This window comes from Dipodomys merriami, unplaced genomic scaffold, assembly GCF_024711535.1.
Source record: "Dipodomys merriami isolate MVZ:Mamm:240054 unplaced genomic scaffold, mDipMer1.0.p SCAF_4, whole genome shotgun sequence".
Lineage (NCBI taxonomy): Eukaryota > Metazoa > Chordata > Mammalia > Rodentia > Heteromyidae > Dipodomys > Dipodomys merriami.
Genome location: NW_027205603.1, coordinates 31,326,988 through 31,343,387, shown reverse-complemented (window position 1 = coordinate 31,343,387; position 16,400 = coordinate 31,326,988). Strand labels below are relative to the sequence as shown.

Sequence of the window (16,400 nt, the reverse complement as noted above, 5' to 3'; positions counted from 1 at the left end):
GAGGTCAGCCTCTGTCATATATAGTCTCTTGGGTATTTTTAATTCGTTTTTTTGAAGCGTTTTCAAAATACTAAACCTTATCAAAATAGTAAAAAAAATACATAGTGAGATATGTACAAAAACAGACCATAATGTAGATTTGGCTCAAGGGGCAATTTGATGGCTTTGATCATGACTGCTCTTTATGTGGTGAAGTTAACTGTTAGCTTAATTAATTCAGGTAAATAACACATTATTGGTCAGAAAACATTGTGTTGGAATATCTTTATAGCACAATAATCAAGAAGAAGTGATGCTTACTAACTTTTCATTATCTGCATCCAGAATACCCAGTAAGGATAAAATAAACTAGATTTTAGACCCAGTTTCGTCTGAACTTTCATTACCTAAGTACTCCCTTATTACAGAAAGGACTTAAAAGTGGTAATGTCAGTTCTTGGCCTCTTTTTTGTCAGGCCTACTCAGGTGTTTTAAGTAATAGGTGTTTACCTTTAATGTAATATGTCATTTCAGAGAAAATAGCACGTACTATATTTGTCCTTCCATAAAGAACCACAAAGGTTTAAAATTTAAAAACCATTGACATTTAGTTACACTGCAGACTAGTTTAATGAGCTTGCTCCATTGAGTTTATTTCTGTTCTCTTAACATGTAAAAATATTTTTATTTAGACATAATTTTAGACTCTACATTCCCTGTCCTTTTCAATAGTGTACTAAATGAAAAATATGTGCTCCTTCCTTTGTATCTTTTGAGTAACCACTTAAATTCTGTTCTATCTTTTTAGGTTATAAAGTTTTAGCACTCTTGGATGTGCCTGATAAAAGTCAAGAAAAAGCTGACCTATATATCCATGTGACATACATCAAAAAGTGGGATATATGTGCTGGCAATGCCATCTTAAAAGCCCTTGGGGGGCATATGACTACATTGAATGGTGAAGAAATCAGTTACATAGGCTCTGACGGCATCGAAGGGGGCCTCCTCGCTAGCATCAGAATGAACCATCAGGCTCTGGTCCGAAAACTGCCAGATCTAGAAAAGACAGGACATAAATAAGTATAACTAACTACAGGGGGGCAGTATCCCCAGAGCTGAAATGGTCAGCCTGAACTGCTCAAAGTGTCAGAGGGTTGGTAGAGACTATGCATGGTTAAAGGCCATCCTGAACTTTTTTAAGTATTTATGAAGCATCGGAGACTTATTTTCCCTATAATAGGATACAAAGTCAGGGAAAGTGGGTTGCTTCGTGTCTCAAGTATTGTCTTTATTTTTGAGACTATTTTCGTACAGTTGTCATACACAAGGCGCATATATATTTGTGAATTAAAATCTATAGCTGAGTCTACATTATGAGCCACCATTTTCACACATCATGAATCTTCATTATTTGTTAATATTTTCATATACAAATTGGGTTGAAGGAAGGATTGATTTTGTGTAGATGTTTGATGTAACTTGAAAATAAAGTAACAGGATTTTTACTTCTGATGGAAAGCACAAGAAGCTTCACATTCATTAATATGCAACATGTGCTCTATTCATCTACTGTTTCTATGGATTAAAATAGAAAAGTCCACATTTTTTTCTCTGAAGTTTTAACAGGTTCACCAGCCAGTAGAAAATATACACATGATGGTTTGCATTATAATTGATGTGTGTATGTGGTGTGTGTGTGTGTGTGTGTGTGTGTGTGTGTGTGTGTGTGTGTGTGTGTGTGTGTGTGTGTGTGTGTGTGTATTCTGTTCTGATAAAGGAAATTGTTTTACCTATGGGTTCAACATTTCTGTCATTGTATTGTAGATTTGCATTTCTCTGTGGAAGATGCATGTTTCCATCCCTCCTGACCAGCATTTAGTCTTGAGTTTTAGGTTTCAGATTTAACACTACATTTAGGAATAAAATTAACCCCATAAGGCATTGCAAGAAAGTAAATAATTCTGTTATAACTGAAAAATCACTTGACATTACATGAATTGACATAGTTTTCATTCATTTTCAGGAACTTTATTTTAATATAAAATTTTAGAAACTTTTCCAGGATTATAAAGACAGTCTGCTTTGGCTATGGTTGCTTTCACTATAAATAAGTACTGCTAGTAGATGTACCTAGCCTAACCAAACTCTCACAGTAGTGACTTTTGAGATACTCTGTAGATTCCCTTCAAATTAGTAAAATGAAATTAAAATTTTTTTAAATTTCCTATTCAGTTTTCCTGTTGGTTAGCAAAAACACTGGAAGATTTGCTTTTTGAACTTTCTTTTATTTGAAAGTATGCTTCTCTCACTATGATACCTAGAAAACTAATGAAAACAATTGAAACTGTTATTTCATATATCTTCAATGCCTTATAGGCCATAACACTGATTTCTCATGCTTGCTTTTTTTCCCCCTCAAACAAAATTGAAATCAGCTTGCTTTCTATTTTCCCAGGTGAAGGTAAAATTGACCAAAGAATGTACATCCTAGCCTGGTAGAGTGTGCATATTTAGGTTTGCATGTTGTTTAAAGTCCTTAGTTCCTCATTAGAACTCAATCTAAGATGTTACAAATGTTTCCACTCAATATCTTACACTAGTAACAAATATATTAGGTAGGCCTTTGTTCAGTGAAAATTCCAAGTTTAATGGGTGGAACATTTGATAACTTACACTGGACTTGAAAATTTTGAAAAGAATGTCAGACAGTTCATCATTTTTACTTCGTAATACAATAGGACAGGATTTTTTTTTCTTTAGGAATGGCAAAGGCAAATGCTGTTTCCAGAGTTTTGGCATTTATTTTTTTTTAAATTGTGGTATGTCAAAGTTAAGGAAATAAAACTGGCAAATAGGAAGTGGAATTTAACCGTAGTTTAAAAAATATTACATAGAATCTTTGTGATTTAATTGAAGTAAAAGTAGTTCATATTAGCAAGCATGATTGCTCCAGTTTAATTTTAGTTCAGTAATGTGCATAGCCAAGGATATGTACAGTTATGAAATGTGCTGTGTGTAAAAATTAAGATTGGCTAAGAGTTGAATACGTTATTTTTATAATTTTGGGGGGTATAGTCTAGTTACTAAGATTTTAAGTACTTTTTATAGAAAGCTCATTTTTAAAATCTTTATTTTTAAGAGCCATTGATACATTACAAGAAACAGTATTTATACTTATTTATAAGACATTATTGTGCCAGCACTTACCTGTAAAACACTTTCACAAGAGTGTAATATCTTCTAGAATTGCAGAAAAGTATTTCTAAAACACAGCAAGATAAATCCAACTGACTTTTGGTGACATTCGTTGCCCAGCTTCTGCCTTCCTTTTCCTTCATCTTTGCCCTTATTTGGAAGGTAATTTTCCCTTAAAGCTGCGTTTTATGTGTTACATTTAATAGAAGCAGGGACATCAGTAATTTAGTGTTCTGTCATTTTTTCCCTCTTCATCTCTACCATGTATATGCCTCCTTTGCCTGTTCTTTTCCTTTATTTCTGCTTTTCCTTATTCACCAGTATACCAGATAGTACTTTATCCCCTTCCCCAATTTTTATTTTGAGGGGGTTGCTGGTACCCAAGTTGGAACTCAAGGCCTTGTGCCTGTTTGGCTTGCTTGCTTGGCTGGCTGGCTGGCTGGCACTGTACTACTTGAACCACACCTCTAGTGTGGCTTTTGCCAGATACAGAGTCTCAAGGACTTCTCTGTTCAGGATGACTTCTAACTACAATCCTACAGCCTCTTGAATAGCTAGGATTACGGGCATGAGCCACCAGTGCTCAGCTCACTCATAGTTTTTTGATGTACCCCCTTCTCAAGATTGCTTGCTGAAATCATACTATAAAACTGAGGCTGTGCTGCAATTTCCATGAGGAAGGGAAGTGCATATGTTTCAAACTCCATAGAAAGACAGAAAAATGACCTTTAATTACAGAAACCTTTACATTGACAAGTTTAATCCAGTACTAAAGTCTTTACAGAGCATTTCTTGCCAGCCATCTTGAGGATATAAACATAGAAAATGTAATTTTGAATAAGTAAGCCTGCTTTCTGTGTTCTTTTCATACTTGTAACCCCCATTTCAGTTGAGGTTACAAGATCCTACTAAGTGATCATAATTATCTTTGGTTTGTGATTGTCCTCTTCCCCCAATTGTAATATTTCTTAATTTTAAATTGGTAAAATTGAGATAAATTATGTATAATGTACAATGAAGTAGCAACATAATTTTTATGTTCTAAGTAACAGTTGTGCAAATTCTTCCTGTTTGCTGGATATTCTCTTAAGCATTTTGTAGATTGTGTCAGAGGATGTAGAATGAGGTCATGGGTAAGAAGACAGTGGAAAGGAAGGTGGAGGGAGGGTGGAGGTGGAGGTGTGGGGAGAGCAGCTGAGGGGATATGCAGGGCAAGCTTTTGTCCTGGTGCCTGGGGTCTGCCCTTGTCTCCCATGCTAAATTCAAAAATTGGGTTTCACTCAGACTTTGAGGGCAACAACTGTCTCTGATAGCCAGGCCTAAGTGTAGGGTCCCTCGCCACTCCAGAAAAAGTACTCAACTTTTCCTGGTAAACACCTTGGAGACTGCCTTCCTGAAACAGCCTGACTGGTTAAAGCAAGGTTTGTTGGGAAGATTCTAGCTGCACTTGGCCTATTGTAGCTCAATATCAGTTGCTTCTCAGTACATTCACTTTTATTTTATAGATTGAGTTTATGATATATTTAATTATAATCTACAGCAAGAACTGTGTATAAAATAAACCTAATCTGTGATTTCACTTTTTAAAAAGTTGTGCCTTAATAATAGGGCATTGTATGTTAATAAGGGAAAACAGAACCTTATTTTAATAGATGGGGAAAATAGGAACTTTTGCCATTAAAATTTAAGTTCCTTTAATGTTTTTAATATTAGAGTTATGGGAAATTCATTTAAATTAAAACTGATATGAAATTATTTTTGCATAATCTTAACATTTACAACTAAACATTTTTATAAGAACTGGCATCTTGATGTATATAAGTCTGAAATGATACTCATCTTGATTTTTAAATTAATATGAAACCAGGATGGATGACATTTTTACAAATTTTACTTTCAAGTAAATCATTCAGTGTGCTAATTTATGTCTTCCCCTAGTCTTCTGGCTTCATTTTGATTAAAGAAACAGCTATATTCATGTAGCATGTCAGTTTATTGGTGTGTGTGTGTGTGCGTGCGTGTGTGTGTGTGTGTGTGTGTGTGTGTGTGTGTGTGTGTGTGTGTGTGTGTGTGTGTGTGTGTGTGTGTGTGTGTGTGTGTGTGTGTGTGTGTGTGTACATGCCATAGCAAAACAGTTCCTAAGAAGAAGATGTTGATGCTATGAGTGAGGAAGAATCAATCTGTCCTTTGGAAGGAGGCTTTGGTTTTACTAGGTGCTGGTTAAATTAATGTTATGTCTTTGGAGGCTGGAAGGTACATACACTCCAGCTTTCCATTGGCAAAGCTTTTTTTTTTTTCTTTTTAAATTGATCAATTTTGTGGAGAACTGAACTTTAAATGGTTTTCTTTGAAATAGTTCAAGCCAAACTTTAAAGTTACAGATGATGGTAAAATTAAAACAACTTGTTATATACTGTGTAAGAGTTCTCTAAAGTATTAGAATTAATGTCATTGGTGTAAATTACAAAAGCAAAAACTGTGATGTTTTATTAGTAGTGTGTTCCATTAAAATTCTTTTTAAGGTGTAATACAAATAGTGTATTTTTCTTCAGAAATGATTTGTCCCTCTAGTTTTTACTTTTTTTTTCTTGGTATAGCAAAAAAGGCATATTAAGTCATGAGCTGAATTAACCTATAAAAGGTTTTCTCTCTTCCCAGATCAACTATTGTAACCTTCATTTGTGCAGTGGTAAAGAGGTAACATTAATTGGCTGCTCTCAGTAGCCACAGCTCAATAGGTATTATTGTTATTATTATGAAGGTAGTCTCACAAAAGAGACCGTGTTTTGCATTGCCAGGACTGCCTTCTTTCTGACAGGGTGGCCCTGAGACGAATGCATATACACCCAGCCAGGGCCTTCCCTGAAATTATGAAATTGTGTTTCATCCTTTTCAAGCTTTGCTTTCTAGAACTTACCCATCCTTCCTGTTAACCCGTTTCTCTCTCTCTCTCTCCCTCTCATCTGTCTGTCGCGGGGCCTGAACTTTGGGCCTGGGTGCTGTCCCTGAGCTCTACCACTTGAGCCACAGTGCCACTTCCAGCTTTCTTTTTGCTTATGTGGTGCTGAGGAATCAAACCCAGGGCCTCATGCATGCAAGGCAAGCACTCTACCACTGAGCCACCTTCCCAGCCCCAACCCATTTCTTAAAATAGGTCAACATTAAAAAAAAAACTTTCCTTTTGCATATTTAAAGCCACAGAGGAATTAGAACCTCTCCGGTTGGGTAGACATGCCTTTCCAGTTTTTATTTATTTTTTAGCATGCTCTGGCACTTGCCAACACTTAAGTTAAACGGGTCCAATTTCAGCCTTCACTAGGAAATGAACTCTATGGCTTTAGAGCAGGTTTTTGGACCTTATTTCTCACACCACTTTTATATATACATTTGTTACTAGATTATAAATTTCTTTAAGGATAGGATTGCATCTTCTGATACTTGGGTTTTTATCCAACCCCAGTGTCTTGCACAAATGAGGTCTTAGTGTGTGTTGAACTTAAAAGGGTTTCTGTTAATGTAAATGTGTTTCATCCCTCAATTGAATAAGCTACTTTTCTTTGCAAATACTTGTGGTTATTATTCCACACACACTAAATTATTTTTCAGTTTTGCCTTTCCTTCAGATACTACCCCATGACCAATTAAATGTAGAATATGTGATTGCTTCAAATGACATAATTATCCCAAACTATGCCTCTGGACATACTTTGCCAAAAGAAATTTGAATTCTTAAAATAAACTGGTCATGTCTAAGAGATGATGTGCCTGAAATTTTTTTCTTCCTTTTTATGCTATGGTAAAATAGAAAGATGTACAATTTATTGGACTTCAGCATATCCCAAGTGCAGTTGTGCAATCCTTACCACTGTCCATGTACAAAACCTATTTCACATTTCCACACAGACACCATACCCACTAAACAGTGGCTCCATTCTCATCCTTACCCTACCAACCCATGGTAAACTACATTCTGCTTTTTGTCTGTGAACACATCTATCTTTGAACTCTTAAAATTGTTATTATGAAGGTAATTACAAGGGTGTTATAATTACATTTAGGGAAAGCACATTTTGGACAGTGTCACCCTTCCCTGGCGCTCTCCCAGTTTTCCCCTCCCAGCCTACCAATAAGTTTTCAGTGAGTATCTCTGCTGCATTTGTTCACCCTTTGGTCCTTAATCTTTGCCTCCCCTTATCCTCCCAAAGATAGAAAGCAAAAATAGCAACAAAGTAAAAACCTCTTGTTTTAATTTCCTGGAGTTCATTTTGATAAGTATTATTTTATATGATCAGATCAACATAGGCATTTCACTTTTCTGTTCCTCTCTTAAGAGTGTCCTACTTTGGTCTCACTGGGTGTGAATACCTATAGAGTCCTGTATAATTTGTCATGCCCCAATGTATTTAGATCTGGTCTCACATGAGAGAAAACATGTACCATTTATCTCTGAGCTTGGCTTATGTCACTTAACATGATTTGTTCTAGGTTCATCCATTTCCCTGCAAATGACATTTTATTCTTTCTACTGGCTGTGTACAATTACATTGTGTATAGATACCTCATCTTTTTGGATCCACTCACCTATTGTAGTGCATCTGAATTATTTCCATAGCTTGGCTATTGTGGATAGTACATCAGTGAACAGGGATGTGCAAGTGTCTTTATGGTATGCTGGCTTGTGATGTTCTGGGTAGATGCCTAGCTACGAGTGATATGGCTGGGTTGCAGGGAAGATCTCTGTTCAGTTTTTGAGGAACCTCCAGACTGCTGTCCAAAGTCCTCCAGACTGCTGTCCAAAGTCATCATATTAATTTACATTCCCACAAACAGTGTAACAGGGTTCCACCAAATCCTCATCAACATTTGTTTGAATTCACTTTTTTAGCCAGACTAACATGTGTGTGATGGAATCACAGCATTGTTTTATCTTTATGGGCGTGGGGAGGTGAAATGAACATTTCCTTGTATTTTTTTAATTTTTATTTTGTTTTGCCATTCTTTTGTTGAGAAGTCTCTCAACTTCATTTGTCCATTTAGTGGGTTTTGTTTTTGTTTTTGTTTTTGTGGGGGGAGGGAAGTTTCTTGAGCTATTAGGCCTTTGTCAGATCTCCCAGTCTGTTGGCTGTCTTTCTAGTTTAGGAACTGTGTTCTTTGCCATGCAGAAACTTTTTATTTTGATGTAATCCCATTTGCCATGTCTCCTATCTGCTGTGCCCCTGGGACTCTTCAAGTATCTACCTATGCCTATGAATTCTAATGTTTCTCCTATCCCCCTTACAGTAATTTCAAAGTTTCAGGTATGACATTGAGATCTTTGATCCACTTTAGTTGATATTTGAGCATAGTAACAAACAGGGATCCACTTTTTAGTTTTCTGCATATGGATGGCGAGTTTTCCCAACACCAATTACTGAAGAGGCTATCATTTTTCCACTGTGTAACTTACCAAATGTCAGATAACTGTAAGCATATTGAACTCTTAATTTTAAGGGATTCTCTGTCTCCTTTCACCATACAAAATATCCGAGAATAGATTTCCATGACAAAACTTTTGAGTTGGGTCCTTTGTCAGGTTTTGCAAAAGATGGAGGGTTTGAAGTAGAAAAGAAGGAAAGGTGTTTTGGTTTTGTTACTGAGACAGAACACCTGAGGCTAGGTACCTGTGCCTATTTAGCTTATTCCAGAGGCTCAAGGGTACCACACCATTTCTGCTGCACTCTGGTGAGACACTCATGGTGGGACTGTGTAGAAACCTAAAATTCTATTGCAAGATGGAGACCAGAGTGAGTCAAGTCAGGACCAGGATTATAACAATGTTTGCTGAGAGCTTCCTTAATCCTTTCTGAGGACAGGCACCTTCAGTGTTTAAGTAGATCCCACCACCTTTTTTTTATTTTTTTTTTATTTTTTTTAATTGTATTTTATTTTATTTGAGAACATACTGTACAGGGGGGCTACAATTACATGGGCAGGATAATGCATACATTTCTTACCAAGCATTGCAGCCTCCTCCTTTGTTTACCCTTCACTTCCCTTCCCCGCCTCCCCCCTCCCCCCACCCAATTTTACCCCCCTCCCCCCACCCAATTATACCCCCCTCCCCCCCCACACCGACATTGTAAAGCTGGTTTTGACATGACATTTTGTACTTCTCATTGTTGCAACAGGTCCACCTGAATCCTTAAACGACTTGTTTGTCCCCATCTCCTCCACATGTTATACTGACATCAAATATAGTGAAAGCGGGGGTTACACTGCCACCACCTTTTTTTAAAAAATCAACAATTCTTTGTCTGCCAAATTGAAGGCTAGATGCAAAACAATGGCAAAGGGGCCACACAAACAGGTGGGAGTTGCAATCCTAATGTCAGATAAAATAGATCTTAAAAATAGCAAGAAGAGATAAAGAAGGTCACTGCATACTAATTAAGGGATCTTTCCTTCAGGAGGCACCAAATAACTGAGCACCCAAATTTATCCAAGAAACACTTCTTTCCCTAAAATCACACATAGATCCACAGATATTAATTGTTGGGGACTTTAACACACTATCCCTGCTGGATAGATCAACCTAGGAAAAAGTCAACAGAGAAACCTCAGATCTAAACAACTGCATAGCTCAACTAGACTTAACAGACATCTACTAAATATTTCACCCAGCAGCATCAGAATACATATTCATCTCAGCAGTACACAGAACATTCTCCAAAATAGACCACATTTTAGGTCACAAAGTAAATGTTTCTAAATTCAGAAACACTGAAATTATGCCCTGCATTCTCTCAGATCACAAGGAAATAAAATTAGAATTCAATACCAAAAGCCACCAAAGAAAATCCTGTGAAACATGGAGGCTGAACAACACATTGTTGAACCACCAGTGGTTCATAGAAGAGATTAGAAACGAAATTCAGATGTTCATAATATTTAACAAAACTGAACACACAAATCACCAGCTCCTCTGGGACATGGCAACGCAGTACTCGGAGGCAAGTTCATAGAGATGAGTTTCTACATCAACAAATGGGAGAGATCTGAAACCAACAATTTAATGAAACATCTGAACTCCTTGAAAAAGAGCAGCAAGCTAAACTCCAATCCATTAAGACAGAAACAAATACTTAAATCAGAATTAAATGAATTAGAGTCTTAAAAAAAACATAGAAAGAATCAACAAAACAAAGAGTTGGTTCTGCGAAAAAATTAACAAAATTGACAGACCCTTAGCAAATCTTATCAGAAAAAGAACACACCCAAATAAACTCAGAGAATCAAATATCACAACGAAAAGAACCAAGATTAAGAACATTATAAGGGAATACTTCTCAAACTTATAATAAGTTTGAGATTCTCAAACTTATGATAGTAAGTTTGAGAATCTGGAAGAAATGGATGATTTTCTAGCAAATATCGACATGCTGAAATTAAACCAAGATGAGTTAAGCCAACTTAACAGATCCATATCAAGCATCAAAATAGAAACAGGAATACGAGACATCCCACCCAAGAAAATCCCAGGACTGGATGGATTTACAGCAGAATTCTACAAGGCCTTCAAAGCAGAACTCATACCAGTACTCCCCCATCGCTTCAATGAAATTGAAAGAAAGTTCCCTACCAAACTCCTTCTATGAAGTCATCATAACCCTCATCCCAAAACCAGGCAGGGACTTATCAAAGAGAACTATAGACCCATTTCTTTGATGAACATTGATGCAAAACTTCTCAACAAAATTTTGGCAATTGACTTCAACAACTCATCAAGAAAATAATACACCATGATGAAACAGGATTTATTTCAGGGATACAAAGCTGGCTCAATATATGCAAATCAATTAATATAATTCATCACAACAAGAGCAAGGATAAGAACCACATGATTATCTCAAAAAGCATCTGACAAGATCCAACAACCCTTTATGATGAAAGCTCTGGAAAAACTCAGAATATAATAAAGGCTGTGTATGACAAACTTATAATGCCAGCATTATACTTAATGGAAATATACTAAAGCCATTTCCTCTAAATTCAGGAACGAGACAAGGATGTCCACTCTCTCCACTTCTATTTAGTATTAGAATGCCTAGCTAAGGCAATAAGACAAGATGCAAACATAAAGGGGATCCAAATAGGGAAAGATGAAGTAAAACTCTTCCTCTTTGCAGATGACATGATCTTGTATTTAAAAATCCCACAGACTCCACTCCCAAATTACTCAAGCTGATTTGAAACTTTGGTAAAGTAGTATGGTGTAAAATTAATCTTCAAAAATCAGTGGCTTTTCTGTATGCCAACAATGAGAAGAGCACGGCTGAAATCAGGAAAAACACCTTTTGTAGTAGCCCCACAAAAAGTAAAATACCTAGGAGATAATAACTAAAGTAGTGAAGGACCTCTATGATGAAAACTCCAAAAATCTGAAAAAGGAAATTAAAGGAGAACTAAGGAAGCAGAAAAACCTCCCCTCCTCCTGGATTGGGAGAATTAACATCATGAAAATGGCAATACTGCCAAAGGCTATCTACAAATTCAATGTGATACCTATCAATATCCCAAACTCATTCTTCAATGAAATAGAAGAAGCAACCCAAAAATTCATATGGAACAATAACAGATCCTGAATAGCAAAAACAATCCTTAGCAGAAAGAATAGTGCTGGAGAAATATCAATACCAAATTTCAAACTCTACTACAAAGCCATAGTAATCAAAACAGCTTGGTAGCAGCACAAGAACAGACCTGAGGACCAATGGAATAGAACTGAAGACCCAGAAATGAACCCACAGACCTATTGCCACCTAATCTCCAATAAAGGAGCTAAAAGAATACAATGGAAGAAAGACAACCTCTTCAGTAAATGGTGCTTGAAAATTTGGTTAAACACTGTAGAAAACTAAAGCTAGATCCTTATATATCACCCTGCACCAGAATCAACTCCAAATGGATCAAAAACCTTGAAGTCAAAGCATACACCGTGAAAACATTACAGGAAGGAATAGGAAAAACTCTAGGACTCCTTGGCACAGGCCAAAATTCTCTTAATAAAGATCTAGAAACACAAATCAAAGAAAGGTTGGACAAATGGTATTGCATGAAACTGCAGACCTTCTGCATGGCAAAGGGCATAGCTAGCAAGATCAATAGAAAGCCCATGGATTGGGAGAAGATCTTCACTAGCCATACAACAGACAAGGGTCTCATATCTAAAATATACTAAGAACTCAAAAAATTAAATCCCCCAACAACAGATCCTCAAAGAAACAACTGCCCGATTAACAAATGGGCTAAAGACAGACTTCTCTGAAGAAGAAATAAGAATGGCTAATAGACACATGAAGAAATGCTCAACCTCTCTAGCCATAAAAGAAATGCAAATCAAAACAATATTGAGATTCCACCTCACCCCAGTTAGAATGGCTATAATCAAGAAATCTAATAGCAACAGATGCTGGAGGGGATATGGCCAAAAGGGAACACTACTGCATTATTGGTGGGAGTGTAAACTTGTTCAAGCACTCTGGAAAGCAGTATGCAGGTTCCTCAAAGATGCCACATAGAGCTCCCCTATGATCTAGCAATCCTACTTGGGGGCATATACCCAAATGAAGACAAATATGGCCATACTAAAGCTCCCAGCACTATGTTTATTGCAGCATTATTTACCATAGCTAAGATATTGAACCAACCTAGAAGCCCCTCAGTAGATGAATGGATCAAGAAAATGTGATACACACACACACACACACACACACACACACACACACACACATACATACATACATACATACATACATACATACATACATACATACATACATACATACATACATACAATAGAATTCTATGCCTCCATCAGAAAGAATGACACTGCCCCATTTGTTCGGAAATGGAAAGCCTTGGAAAAATTTTTATTAAGTGAAGTAAGTCAGTCCCAAAGAAACTTAGGCCCTATGGTTTCCCTTATTTCTAATAATTAGTATACATAAAGGATAATCTGATAAGATTATCAGATGAGCTGAAAAGCTCAAAAGCTATGTACATATGATCATATAAGTTGATGCTAATTGAACTCAACCCCAAGATATGGACACAAGATTTCTGTCTTTCTTGTTGTTGTGATTTTTTTTATTTCCTTTGTATGTTCTTCCCCCTATGGTATATCCCCTGTTGTAACTGTACTTGATTTTGGTACCTTGCATCTTGTATATACAGTTGTCTAATCTGGGGAGGGGAAGAGGAATAACAAAATGGTGAAACAAGGACACAGGATGACCCATTGCAACAATGAGACCCACAGGATAGTATATTGGAAACAAACTTTACAACTTCAGGAAGGGGTAGTGTGGGGTCAGGGAGGGAAGGGATAGTGGGACAACAACAAGGGAATGATTGACAAGTATTGTACTCATTGCCTTACTCATGTAACTATAACCTCTCTGTACAGCATCTTTATAATAAAATTTAAAAAAATAAAAAACTACTTCTAAATAAAAGTAATCTTGATCTGCATTGTAAAAAAAAAAAGCTTCCACTTTAGATTTTTATGGCAAGTCCCTATTGCTCATGTCTATCTGCTACCTACCATACTGAGAACCTTGGCTCCAGCGCATGAACACCTGGGAGCTAAACATTCCATCCGCATGGCAGGATGGTAATGAAAAGTATGAGAGAAGATCTAAGGGCAATCCTACAACAGTGTCAATGGGAATATAAACTAGTACAACCACTCTAGATGGCAGTTTGATGGTTCCTCAAAAAATTAAACAGAACTTCCCTATGATCCAGTGATTCCACTCTTAGGCATCTACCAGAGCACTGCAAATCAGGATACAGTTAAGACACTTTCACACCCATGTTCATTGTTGCACTATTCACAATAACCAAGTTATCAAAACAGCCCAGATGCCCTAAAAGGGAAAAATGAATCAAGAAAACATAGTACATATATACAATGGAGTTTTATTCATCTATCAGAAAAAATATGTCTTTGGCAGAAAAATAGATAAACTAAGAACAAAACATGTGAAGTAAGCCAGGCTCAGAGAGACAAATGGGTCATGTTTTCTCTTACATGTGGAAGCTATATAAAATACAAATATGCATGATAATAAAGGACTCAATACATTTACACACAAACTGACTAAAGGATGCTATACTTAGTGGAAGAATCCAAAGGTCTAACCCCTCTGAACAACTAAGATATTGTTTATCAAAATGAATACCAGAAAGTGGAAACAAGTTTTAGGGGGTAGATCAAAGAGGGACACAGGAACAGAAAGAGCAATTGTAGTCATTATATTCAAGGATACATCTTTTTTTTCTCTCCAAATTTTTGCTTGTTAAATTTCTTAAGAATTTCTTATCAAGGTATTTGTTGATGTAGCAGATGATCATCTCTCTCTTTTTTTTTTTTTAACAAAGTAGAGTGTAAACATGGCAGCTGGTTCTCAAAGCTGCTATGTACTGCTCCTCTAAAGCTCTCCCACCCTTCCATTTCCAGCTATGCTGAATGCCATAGTTACATACAGAAGCAGAAAAATAGGGGATTTGTAGAGTATAGATCAGTAGTTCTCAAAATTTTAGGGTTCAGGATCTCGTTATATTTTTTTCTTTCTCTTTCTCTCTTCCTTCCTACTTTCCTTCCTTCTCTTCCTTCTTTCTTTCCCTTTCTTCTTTCTTTTCCTTCCTTCCTTCCTTCCTTCCTTCCTTCCTTCCTTCCTTCCTTCCTTCCTTCCTTCCTTCCTTCCTTCCTTCCTTGTTTCCTTTCTCTTTCTTTCCTTTTTGCCCTTCTTCCCCTTCCTTCTTTCTTCCTTCCTTTTGTCTTTCTCTCTTTCTCTCTTTCTCTCTTTCTCTCTTTCTCTCTTTCTTTCTTTTTTTCTTTCTTTCTTTCTTTCTTTCTTTCTTTCTTTCTTTCTTTCTCTCTCTCTCTTCCTTTTCTTCCTTCCTTCCTTTTTTTCCTTCCTTCCTTTTCTTTCTCTCTCTCCTCTTCCTCTTCCTCTCCCTCTCCCCCCTCTCTCTTTCTGCCAGTAAGTACTAAGATTTGAACTCAATGCATCACATTCTTGTTTGACTTTGTCTTAAAAATTAAGACCACCAAAGATGCTGGACACTGTAGCTCACACCTCTAATCCTATTTACAAGGCAGTGAAGATCTGAATATTCCAGTTCAAAGCAAGCCCAGGCAGACAAGTCCATGATGTCTTACCTCTGATACACCAGCCAAAAGCCAGAAGTAGAGGTCAGTTCAAATGGTAGAGTGCCAGCCTTGAGCAAATAATCAAGAACATGAGGTCCTGAGTTTAAGTATTGGCATGCACACACACACACACACACACACACACACACACACACACACACACACACACACACACCCCATCAAAAGTTGGCTATATATTAATTGTAGATATGATAGAAATCTATTGTAAAATACTTTAATTTCTATTTGTTAGAAATGAAATCTGAAAAACTTAATATGTACAGATGCTCTTGACCACAGGATGCTACTGCATATTCCTTGTTCTCCATGTCATCATGGTGAATGCTGTTTCTGGCTTGCTTATGACCGTACTGGACCACTCATCTGAAAAAAAGATTCAAATTCAAAATCCAATCACAGATGCAAAATACTATATATATTACTTTTACAAAATAATGACAGGGACCCTATCACATAGACCATATTTACTTTATACTTTTATTTAAACTAAAAAATACTAAATTGCACAATGGTATTACTGAGGACTACCTATATTACTCTCAAACATATTTCTAATAATACTCATCTTAAAATAATCATAATTCTATTACACATTAATAATTTTAATACAAAAACACTTTTGCAAGGAAGAATGGCATTTAGCTTAATGAAGACAACCAGGTCTTCATATTCATTATCTATATACTGAGAGAGAGAGGAGTGGGGGGGGAGAGATTTCCAGGACCAGAGCTTGAATTTAGGGACTTTTTGTTGCTTGGCTCACTTGCTCCCAGATGATTGTCTACCACTTGATCAAAACCACTATTCCAGCTTTTGCTAGTTAACTGGAGATAGAGTGTTACAGACTTTTCTGTACAGGCTGATTTCAAACTCTGATCCTCCAGGTCTTACCCTCCTGAGTAGCTGAACATGAGACAACAGCAGTGTTATGGTGTATTCTTAATTTGTATTTTCTGATTAAATGCTGTGAGGAAAACTAGTCTTGCAGAGATATGCAGTTGCTTTTGTA

At 36.7% G+C, this 16,400-nt stretch overlaps 1 protein-coding gene across 1 annotated transcript in view; it reads left to right on the top strand.

Annotated features, from left to right (window-relative positions):
• Bpnt2 (3'(2'), 5'-bisphosphate nucleotidase 2) overlaps nt 1-5,252 on the top strand; it is a 30,466-nt gene extending 25,214 nt beyond the window's left edge. The window contains exon 5 of the mRNA XM_069990761.1: nt 788-5,252. Coding sequence (XP_069846862.1) covers nt 788-1,059 — 272 coding nt within the window. The 3' untranslated portion in view covers nt 1,060-5,252. The remainder of the gene's footprint in view (nt 1-787) is intronic.
• The last annotated feature ends 11,148 nt before the right edge of the window (nt 5,253-16,400 follow it).